The sequence below is a fragment of the Sinocyclocheilus rhinocerous genome, unplaced genomic scaffold (genome assembly GCF_001515625.1).
Source record: "Sinocyclocheilus rhinocerous isolate Xijiao unplaced genomic scaffold, SAMN03320098_v1.1 scaffold2935, whole genome shotgun sequence".
Taxonomy (NCBI): Eukaryota; Metazoa; Chordata; class Actinopteri; order Cypriniformes; family Cyprinidae; genus Sinocyclocheilus; species Sinocyclocheilus rhinocerous.
This window is the reverse complement of record NW_015633526.1, coordinates 106,282-118,215: the sequence shown is the minus strand read 5'-3', so window position 1 is coordinate 118,215 and position 11,934 is coordinate 106,282. Positions and strand designations below refer to the sequence as shown.

At 39.9% G+C, this 11,934-nt stretch overlaps 1 protein-coding gene across 1 annotated transcript in view; it reads right to left on the bottom strand.

The window, feature by feature from the left end:
- LOC107744191 (ATP-binding cassette sub-family C member 8-like) overlaps nucleotides 1–11,934 on the bottom strand; it is a 76,335-nt gene that overhangs the window by 10,349 nt on the left and 54,052 nt on the right. The window contains exons 22-30 of the mRNA XM_016557713.1: nucleotides 6,845–7,092; nucleotides 3,973–4,139; nucleotides 3,194–3,263; nucleotides 2,910–3,067; nucleotides 1,318–1,410; nucleotides 1,098–1,200; nucleotides 855–968; nucleotides 659–779; nucleotides 337–467 (exon numbers count right to left, since the gene is read on the bottom strand). Of these exons, the coding sequence (XP_016413199.1) occupies nucleotides 337–467; nucleotides 659–779; nucleotides 855–968; nucleotides 1,098–1,200; nucleotides 1,318–1,410; nucleotides 2,910–3,067; nucleotides 3,194–3,263; nucleotides 3,973–4,139; nucleotides 6,845–7,092 (1,205 nt within the window). The remainder of the gene's footprint in view (nucleotides 1–336; nucleotides 468–658; nucleotides 780–854; nucleotides 969–1,097; nucleotides 1,201–1,317; nucleotides 1,411–2,909; nucleotides 3,068–3,193; nucleotides 3,264–3,972; nucleotides 4,140–6,844; nucleotides 7,093–11,934) is intronic.

Below are 11,934 nucleotides of genomic sequence, written 5' to 3'. Positions count from 1 at the left end.
GGGTGATGATGGAATAACTGCTCATATTCCAGCATACGGCATTCGCATTGAACAACAGTGAATGGTTTGTCCACGTTTTTTTTTTTTCATCGATGTTCTTGTAATGTATTGGGAAGCCAGAATGCGTATCCATCAACAAAAACATATATTAGCTGAACCCTGTTTGTTTTACGTGTTATTTATAGCAAACCATATTATAGATGCGTTGTCAGATTTAAGTTGAACCACGGTCCTAGCGCGTGCCGAACCGTGTGTGGAGAACCGTACGGTTCGATTTTTTTCCGCGAACCGTTCCACCCCTAATATATATATATATATATGACTTCAATTGCATACCTTTTGTCCTGGGCTGATGTGGGCATTGACGTGTTTGAGGACCGGCTTCAGGGTGCTGTCGTACCTCCCGCTCAGATTCTGGATCTGAATCTTACCCTGCTGAGGCCAACCCTCAGGAACCTGAGACGCCGCTGAGAGAGAAACATTCAACCAAAGAGACAAGAGGCGTAAGTTATACAGAGATGGACAGAAACTGAGAAAACAGGAAATGAAGGAGACAGATGCTGAGTGCACAAGTCCAGTGAAAATGAGACTCAAAGTGAAGGACGAAGCAGCTAGTCAATAAACGTGGCTCAGATATCCAGTGTGTCTTGATACTCACACAGCAGACCCTCGTAGTTTTCAGGTTCAGTCCTCAGCAGGGCTTTTATTTTCTTCACAGCTCCCAGCTGCACCTCCATGTCTGCCAGATTACGCACCATCCAGTTCAGATAATTGGACACCTGAGAGATAAAATACACATAAGTTATCCAATATTACTGATGATCAGTTTGTAGAAAGTATATTTGTGTTCTTACCATGAGGGCGTATGTGAGTCCCAGCCCCACCAGCCCCGTGGACAGATGATTGTACAGCGAGTTTGTGATGGACGCCACAGCTGCTATTAGGACAATACAGGCCCCGATGTACTCCTGCAGGAGATACAACAGTATCACAGTTACTGCTGAGCCTGTTTTAGGTAGCATTTGATCAAACGAAGACCACATGGAGACTGGAACAAACAGTAACAACACAATGACTTGTGTGGCTTATAAACGCACCATTCGGACCTCCAGCCAGCGATTGGCCGCTGTGAGGAAGAGAGAGGCCATGTTATTGGCATCTGTGAACTCTAGAAGTCTCTGTCTGAATCTAGGCTCATACCTAAGAAAGGAAAGTACCAGAAGAATGTGTTTATATAGAAAGCATTTAGCAGATGCTTTCAACCAGTGTGACTGAAGAAGAGTGACACGGTCAACAGATCAACATCGTTCTGCGCACCTGAACGCTCTGATGGTTGTGAGCCCCTCTACTGTCTCCGAGAAGTGTGAGAGCAGAGGAAGCTGTGTGCTGTCTTCCAGCTGCTGGAGATCTCTGCAAATACACACGCAGGTCACTTTAACGAAACAGTCTCAATGCTTAAATGATAGTTCACCCAAATATGAAAATTCTCTCATTTACTCACCCTCATGCCACCCCCCGATATATATGGCGTTCTCTCTTCAGACACGGATTAAGGTTTTTAGCAACATAATCCATCTCTATGAGTCCATACAAGTACATACAACCATCATGGCAGTAATCCATGCAACCCCAGTGGATGAATCAATGAATCAAAATAAACTTGACTATAATGCGTGCGTTCAAGAGAGGGTCAAGTTTACGCTTGAGAAGTTGTTGCACTGAAGCTCGCTCGAGAAGTGATGCTGCTTCCACATCATTTCCCGCGTGAGCTTTACAACAAGCTTTATACACACTTCAGCCCATGCTTACATCATACTTTACAATGCATTGACGTCAACTCTTACAAAACTTACAAAAGCTATAAATCATTGCTTCCTGCTGACTGTTGTACATGTGTTCAAGACAGCGTCAAGCTTACATGACTTATTCCACTGTACTTCACACTTGCACTTCACAACATGCTTGCATTTACATCAAATGTAAACTCAACCTTCTGTTGCATTGTAAAGTTTGAGCAAGAAGTGACGTTTCTCTATGCTTACACTTCACAACGCACTTACATTTACGTCAAGTGTAAACTCAAGTTTGTGCAAGAAGAGACCGTCAATTGTGCTTCGCATTAGCTTTACCACAACTTTACATCACCCCTTACAATATGCTTACTTCATAACTCACAACATGCTAATGTTTATGTCAAGCATAAACTCAATCCTATTGTGAATGAACGTACAGCTGTTGGGCGGAAGTAATTGTTTATAGTTTTTTTTTTTAACTATAAACCATCGCTTTCCATCCAACTTTTATACACGCATTTGTGGACCGCCACTTTTCGTGCAAACTTCACAAAGCAACAAATTGCAACTCAATGCAACTTTCTTGAATGCGTGTATGACAGTTATGATATTTTTCTTATACACACCTGTCGGTTTTCTTCAGAAGACATTGATTCATCCACTAGGGTCATATGGACTACCTTCATGATGGATGGATGTGCTTTTTTGAGCGTTAACATCTGGGCGCCTATTGCATCATATGGACTATTTCAGACGGATTATTTTCTAAAAATCTTCATTTATATTCATATGAATAATGAAAGTCACATACAGTAGGGGTGGCATGAGGATGAGTAAATGATGATAGAATTTCATTTTTGGATGAAATATCTCTTTAAGTATTAAAAATAAATGTGTGACTGAATTCTAAATTCTGTTAGAATTATCTAGATTAAACTGCATCGAATTAACAATCAATACATGATTTTCACCAATATTTTGAGATATACAATATAATTCCAGGATAAATATTAAATCAAAATCAAGCAAAACAAATATGGACAAATCATTGCAACTGCAATGGAGAAGTAAACCGTTTCAGATAAAAGCCTCTGATAAATTAATCTGACTGTTTACTTTGATGCGACTCTGAAGTATTTCTGGATGAAGTAGCAGGCGGTGGCCAGTGGTGCGAGTACGATGAGGAAAACCGGCGTGACGTATGAGATCACACCCAGAGCTGACACACACAGCAGCGTGGAGCGACTCAAACACTCCAGAGTGGCAGGAATGTGCTGAAACAGAAATATTCATATGCAGTTATTCAAAAGCTATCGCTAAATGCTGTTCTAACAGTCAACCAAGGAAAAATACTGCCTCACACAGAAGCATCATTTGATTTTGGTATCGTAACCTCATACCTGATCTATCGTATTGGTATCAGAAGAGAAACGGTTTAATATGCTTGCTAAAGGAGTCGTTTCAAAGAGCCTAGAAAGAGAAGGAGGGTACAATTAGAAAAAAAGAATTTCATCTTTTTTCAAATTTAGCCACAGGCCACTTTTTTCATTTCATTTTTTTTTTGTCCTTCAGGAGTTTGCGAGTTCTCATCCACTTTCATTGCATGTAAAAGAGCAGCTATGACATTCTGATAAATATCTCATTTGGCATTCCATGGCGAAAATACACAATTTTAAAATAAAAAATGTTAAAAAATACAATTTTTGGCTGAACTATAACCTAAAGCAGGGACCTCCAAACTTTCTCCATCAGCCAACCCACTTTGACCTAAATTTTACATCAAGCTATTTCAATAATTTAACACATTTGCATGTTCATGGTTCTGTCAGTTAATGGCCGCAGAACATGCAGGTAAACCAATATTATAATAAAAACACAGATTAGCATATCACCCTGCCTGTCCAGATGTCCTCCCATGAGCACTTAGAGTGTTACTAAGTCACTAAATCCCCCAAACGTTGTTTGCTTTGCTAAATGAGCCATAGAGTGGGTACACAGGCAAAGAGTAATAAAACAAGACACACATAAACCTTCTCAACCCTATGCTCATGGCCACCCACCTCATGTCCTCTCATCTAATACATACCCACATACACCGTGACTCAGTCATGACAAATTATACACAATATACAATAACAATTCACATAAACACTTCAGGAATATGAAGGTTCAAATGTACCTCATTGGAGCAAGGATAATATTATTGAGCAGATTGTGGTGCAGTTCTTTGGCCACCCGCAGGCCTGTCCACTCCACAGCCACTGATGTGGCCAGACAGAGTATGATACCCAGACAGCACAGCAGACTGAACACCAGCAGGTATGACGAGTGACTGAAACCAACATCCTGTGAGTAGAACAATGATAACCGTTAAAAAACACCAACTCACTTGGTATCCACATGACCCTGTTGAAAAAACCAGCATATGCTGGTTAGGTATGTTTTGACGCTGGGATGCTGGTTTAAGCTGGTGCTTTGCTGGTTTATGCTGGTCCTTTTGCTGGTTTACGCTGGTCATGTGCTGGCAAAGGACCAGCATAAACCAGCAAAGGACCAGTTTAAACCAGCAAAGGACCAGTTTAAACCAGCAAAGGACCAGCATAAACCAGCATCAAAACATACCTAACCATCATATGCTGGTTTTTTCAACAGGGGAGTAGAAGGCAGGATATATCTGTGCACATGTAAGTGGTTGGTAAGTGATTCTGTCAAACTAATCTCAAGCTAGCATGTTTTGTCATGGTTATACTTTGCATAGTACAACAGCTGCATATTTTAAGCATTTATTTACCAATATTAGTGTTGCAGTGCTGCAAGAACAATAACTACAAAGATAAAGATAACAATATTAGCATCCACACCGATGGACAATAATATTCTGTGTATTATAAGCGCGCGCTGCACTTTTGTCGCCTGTCACTTTAAATGCTTGATCTCTTTAAAGGTCATGTAAAGTTTCAGGAATGACAGCCACATTTAAATACAGGAGTAAATTATTGTTTCATGTGTGTCTGGAATTGAACTCACTCTTGAAACTGCGATGATTGGCACCATGGAAACCATAGCAATGTTCTCATGTCTCACGCTGTTGGGATCCGCTATTTTTAACCAAAGTAATATTGCACCGACCAAAGACTCGTTATGTTCGGTGATTTTAAGTAAAGCACTGTCAACAGAGCCGTCTTGTTTTGTTTATGTTTGGAAGGCTACTTCGTAAAGTTCTAACTTGAAGGGTTGCCATGTCCACTTATTATAAGTAATGCTTATTAAGCATCTTTGTGCTTGTTATTTGGACTATAAGATGAGCATTTGTGGTTAAAAGTATATACATTTAAATTTTTTTAAGAAAATGGCAGATCGATTTGCTAGATAAGACTCTTATTCCTCAGCTGGGATCATGTAGAGTCCTTTGAAGCTGCATTGAAACAGCAATTTGGACCTTCAACCCGTTGGTCCCTGTTAAAGTCCCCTGGAATGTTTTTTTCTCAGAAACCTTAATTTATTTTCGACTGAAGAAAGAAAGACATTAATACGTACCTTGGATGACATGGGGGTGAGTAAATTGTCAGGAAATTTTAATTCTAGAGTGAACTAATCCTTTAAAAGGTGAACTGACAACTGAATTTTGCTGCAGTCTGTACATGACATTATCAGGTGGATTCTGATTGGCTGTTAATGTTTTTATCGTTCTTCAGCTGGAAAAAAAAAATCTTCTGAAAGTGATTCCAACAAAATTGTTTCTCTGTGGTGTTATCGTTATAGTCGTGTTGTGGACTTCCCAATTCTCACAGAATTAGGATGATTATTAACACTTTATAGTGATAGCTGTTGTTGTTACAGTTATTGTCCTTAAGTGCAAACGACCTTAAAAGTATTTATCATACAAGCTGCAAAAATCCATAACACTGCTAGGAGGCAAATCATTTAAATTAGACATCAAGACTGAGGACTTTCTGGCTGATGTACTGCAACCCTCCAAATGCTAATCATACACGCTGAAGAAATAACAAACTGAAAAAAAAAATCAATTGGCAATCAAGACGACTAAAAGGCTATTCATTACCGCAGAACTCCAGCAGAAAACATCAACAATGAGAATTAACTTAAAAACATAAGAACTAATTAGCGGAAAATCTAAATCAGGGTTAAGTATGTATACTTTGCATTCTGCGTGGCTGTTTAAAATGCTCTGAGCAATTTCCTAAGCAGTGATGGAGAATTAAGTATTGATCAGAATGACTGGTTTGTGAAAATACAAAAAAAAAATAGGCTGATAAGATGTCCTGTACTGTCTCTGCTCAAGTGGAGCATGTGAATTGGAAAAAAATAGATTTTTTGCACTTATCGCACAGAACAGCTGTGTGCCAAGAATCCCATGGGATGGTGAGGACATTTAAGCAAAACGCTTGTGCTGGGCCTGTGTCTATAAGAAAGGCAGAGATCTGGAGGACCACAGGCTTCTTCTATGCAGCACAATTTCAACCATCAGACTGAGTCAAGCTGAGGTTTATTAGATAAACGTCCTCGCCTCTAACCCTGAACAACTGGAGTCTAGCTTTACTGTGTTATCTGAGCTGTCACAGCACATGCTAGCTCCAGGCTAAACCCACCACAACATGCTCTTCCTCAGTGACAGGGGTGGTCTATTAATAAAGTGAGAAGTCTGATTCTGGCTCTTAACACCTTCTCTCTTATCTTGTAATGTCACCTGTAGGACATTACAAATCTGGTATATTTATCATGGAGAATTTTAATAATCAACATAAGCAGCCAATGAAATCATGCATCTAAGTTGTCAGAGGTTGAGGAACTGTGCCACTTCAGCAGGTGCAAACCATAAATTATGTAAATCTTTTACACTCCGAGCCTCAATCATTCAAGGGGGCACCTTTACAAAGTAGGTCTCAAAGGCAGGTCTCAGACATTCACTTTTGGACAAATTTGACCAGAACATCATAGAGACACCTATTAAGTACCCAGAACACTTATGCAATCATACAGCATTCTTCAGAAAGTGTAAACATCGGGTTCACATCACCATCTATCTTTACCTGCACTAGGGAGCAGTTGTGTGCGGCTGCATCGATTTTGGCTGTGATGACTTTGGACGTCCAGTAAGCGAGCCAGTAGTCGATGGCCACCAAAAGGGAGTGTTTGAGGAGCTGGGACAGCAGGAGCAAGAGAAGCAGGAGGAGGCCTGCTGAGCTCAGGTATGTCCCGCAGGATTTCCATGGGATGGTGGCTCTGTGCCTCATCACTTGAGATAGGTTATCTTCTTCATCGCTCTCCACGGACTGTTCTATATATATGAAAGGAAAACAGAAATATGGATTGATAGATAGATACTGAATTGTGTAGCATACAAAACACATGACAACTTGTCTTGTCCCAGATAGACAGATGAACAGACAGACATACAAGATAGATCATTTGACAACTTATCTCTTCTGACATTCATACAAAAATATCCTTGTCCACAGTTCAATCTTTTGAACAAATGTAGACTTGAACTGTAGAGAGTGCTCCCCACTTGCTGCTCCAAATTTAAAAAGCAGCATCATGCTGGCATTTTAAAAACACAAGTGTTGGTGGATGGCAAATAGGGGAGAGATATAAAAAGCAATAAACATCAGAAAAAGGCTGCAAAGCCCACAGGCATGTAACACTTGGACCATGCTAGGAATACCCTTGAGTGCCAGAGCAGTGATACTGTGTGTATATATCAAGTTTAGGCTGGTAGAAGAGCATTTACTAGCACAGCACATTAGCCGTCATGAAGGGAAAAAATGTGCTACAACCCATTATGGTTTAAGAACTCAGTACAATCTCAATGCTGACGAGACCATCCCCACATTCATTATTCATTCCAGCTTGGTCTGTACCGTCAGCAGATGATAAATGCTTTTGCTCTCTCTCCCACACTACAACTAAAATCAACAATGTTCAGCGAGAAAAAAAAAAATCGAAGTGACACCTGGAGAAAACTATCTGCTACTCTTAATGGCCAGTGTTGGAGGTAACGCATTACAAGTAACGCGAGTTACGTAATCAGATTACTTTTTTCAAGTAACTAGGAAAGTAACGTAAAGTAAACGTAAAGTAAACGTAAAGTAAAACTTTTTTATGGAGTAACGCAATATTGTAATGCATTACTTTTAAAAGTAACTTTCCCCAACACTGTTAATGGCAGTTAAAGCTAACCAACCAAACCCTGAACCCTTGGTTGTATCCAAAGGATAGTAAAACGGTGATTTCACAGAGAACACAACGTGTGATGTGACACTTCTGGAAGAGTTTATGGTCACTTTTTCAAGCAAAGCATGGAGTCTATTGTTTTGTAGGTCACTGCAGTGAGAAGCCCAACCTTTCAATATAGTTTCACTACTGGAGTATACTGAAATTTGGCCAACTGCCACATGACTGGCGCTCAGGCTATATCTGCCATCTAGAGCAGTGGTTCTCAATTCCAGTCCTCGTGTACCACCGCTCTGCATATTTTGCATGTCTCTCTTATTTAACACACCTGATTCAGATAGCCAGCTGGTTAGAAAAGAGCTCCATGCATGTACTTTGTTCCGATTGAAATGGTCCCTATACAGCGTTCATTGCTCCCTACCCCCTGAGCACGGGAAATCAGTTGAAATTTACTTGAAGGAACATTCATTCATGGATTTGCGCTATGCCACGGCCTGCAGCGTCATCACACACAGACGAAACTTACTAGAGAAGTGTGACATAATATACCTCTGTAAATAAATACAATTTAAATTCATGTCTCGCACACTGTAACACATACGCTCCCTTCAAACTGGAATCATGGCGGAATATTTTGTGATGTCCACTTCGCAGGGCACTTACGGTCGAATAGAACAAACGTCTGAAGTGATAAGAGATGCATACAAAATGTGCAGAGCGGTGGTACGTGAGGACTGTAATTGAGAACCACTGATCTAGAGAATACTCCATTACTGTAAATCATTATTTCCCACTATGAAAACAGGATCTCTTCGATGCACTGAATCTAGTGGCACTAGCATTATCCTGCAGACTAATGCTTTAGAGCAGGGGTTCCAATCCTAATCCCAGAGGGCTACTTTCCTAAAGAGTTTAACTCCAGTGCACCTGCCTGCAAGCTTCTAGTGATCCTGAAGACCTTGTTTAGCTGGTTCAAGTGTGTTTGATTAGAGTTGGAGCTAACCTCTGCTGGATAGTGGCCCTCCAGGATCATGTTTGGACACCCCTGAATTACAGCCTTTATAATCCATCTTCAAGTCCACCTGTGAAGTTCCTACTTACAAATGATCAACTACAAACTTGTAAGTAATGTGCATTTGGTGTGCTTTATTTTAGTGTTTTTTATTCTTGTGCTGTAGTTGAGAATGATTTTGTCACACAAGCCTGTAAGCTACAGTGTTCTCAGGATTTCTATTTACATAGTAAGGCAGGGGTGTCCAATGTTGCTCCTGGAGGGTGTTGGATTACAAATTTAAGAATCTGTTTATGAACTGCTAATCCTACAACCTGACATAACATCACATGGAAAACTAAGGTGAACTACACTGTATTGGGCATTCAGTGTGAACATGACAGTATCAGTTTAATGATTTGATTAAGTAGAGTTACCTGTGAAGGGGTTCTGCAAGTCTCTGATTTTCCTACTGAGAGTTAACTATGTGTGAAAATCTACATGGCTCTAGTTCTTGTGACCAGGTGTTGCTTAATCCATTTGGGTGATTTCCTATATTGTCTTTAGATGTTTTGGTTAAGTGGTCCCTTCTGAGGCTTGTGTAAGGTCAACACCTTTAAGGACTGCCCACTGAATTCCTATGAAATACAATGCATTCCTGCCTTAGACTTGTGACTGCAGTGCCACACAGGACATTGTCAAAAAAAAAGAATCCGGCTAAAGATACACCAAGAGTCTCATTGTCTTCGTTTCTGGGTTTCCTACAAGTGCCAATGTCCTGCAGAGTTTAGTTCCAACCTGCTCAAGCACACCTGGCTGAAAGTTTCTAGCAGAGGTCCTGAAGACCTTGATTAGTTCATATGTGTGTTTAAATACAGAGTTCAGGCATGAAACTCTAGATTGCACAGTCCGATAGGTCTAACTCAATCTGACCTAATGACATCATTATCACATGGGACAGCTGATTGGTTCTCTCCTGTATTGGTAGCCAATGCTCAACATTCAAATATATGACTAGTGCTTGCCGTAGCAGTTGCAACTTGCTTCAGAACAACGAAATCAATATCTAAGATAAGTGAATGCTCTTTTAATCCATCTCACTGTGTATTGCGTGGTCTGCATAATTAGGGATGCACCGATACCGATACTGGTATCGGTATCGGGCCCGATACTGAGCTCCTGTACTCGTACTCGTTAAAATGCCCCGATACCAAACGCCGATACCACACAGCATGTGATAAGCGCCATATTCAGACAAAGAAACACCGACAACAGAACAACAGACAGCAGAATGGAGTTAAGGATGTCTACTACGAAGTATATGTATGCAATGAATATAACGTTAAACATTCAGTATTAACGCCTGTATAGCTGATGTGCGCGAGCTGATTAACAAAGCACGCTGAGTGGATTGAGCGCGCGGCGGCGCAGATGCGCGAGCTTGTCGAGTGAATATATCTTTCTCACAGACATCACTGGAAAGTTTGTAGTTCGGTCGAATATGTAAAAAACAAGTAAGTAAAACAATGCAGAAGTTACTTAACAGTAGGGAGGGAGAGAGAGAGAGAGAGAGAGAGAGCGCGGACACTTCTGTTGTGTGATCTTTGATGTTCACTCACTTAGCACACGCATCATTTGGATTAAAACTAAATCGTAAAAATAAGACCATTTATAGGGGCATTCACTATAAACATCATTTATTTTCAACCTTAGGCATACACGACTTTCTAGCGAAAGTGAATCTAGCAGCCTGTGTGAAATGCACTAGGCTGTACTGTTCTGCATCAGTACAAACACGTGCAGGCGTTGCGCGTGTTTTGCTTGCTTGAGTGTTTCCGCATTATATGAGTGGCTTTGGAATATAAACCGCAGCACGTTTCAGATGAAAAAACGCGACATCTATTTCTGAAAATATCACAGTTAGGAGATTTATAACGAGTGGTTCCCTGCATTATTACAGCAAAGCGCGTGATTACAGTACTAAGCCGCTGCAATGGAGCAGCTCTAATGCTATTAAATTAAAGATGATGTACCATAGAGCAAAAAAATGAACAGTAAAAGTAACAAAAACTTGTAAAATACATTTTAATGGGCATAATTAAGTGTGAAAATAACCGAAGGATATACAGTGAAACCAAAAATGATTCAGAGACCAGATATAATTTTTGATATTTTTTTACTAGTGGGTGCAGGACACTATAGTTCATTTATGTAAGTGAGGATAGCAAAATAAAGTAAACTGTGACAAATCATACCCAAAAATTCTTCATACAGTGGACTACCAGTAAAATTGATACAAATTTGGGTCCAAAAATTATTCAGACCGAGTCTGGGAAAAAAACTGAAGTTCAGGTTTTCATGAACCTGGGTGACAGCATGCCCAGGAGACTACAGGCTGTCATTGAGGCTAAGGGTTGCCCGACAAAGTATTCATAGTTGTGTAAATACTGTCATACTAACAGCTGTCTGAATTATTTTGGTTGATTGTAATCTATTACATACCTTTCTATCAAAATTATCTAGCATTATCAAGATGAATTTGTTCTGACACAGTGTAACTCTGAGTTCTTGTCATATTTTATTACCATTTTCTAAACTATAACGAATAAACTGTGATAATGTGAGAAATGTTGAAGGTGTCTGAATAAATTTTGGTTTGACTGTATCTATTTGATAAATGAAGTTAACCAACTAACATTATACATACCCTTTTGGTTTCTGTACCCAATATTTAAAAAATGTACAAATGCAATAAAAATATTGGTATCGGTACTCGGTATCGGCAAGTACCAAAAATAAAAGTATCGGTATCGGGCGAGTACTGGAAAAAGTGGTATCGGTGCATCCCTAAAAATAACTAAACGACTCAGCTGTTCTTTAGATGTCTGTTATCTCACCTATCTGATTTTAATTAGTTAGCCCAGAGAAATTTAAAAATGAAAATGGATTTTTTTT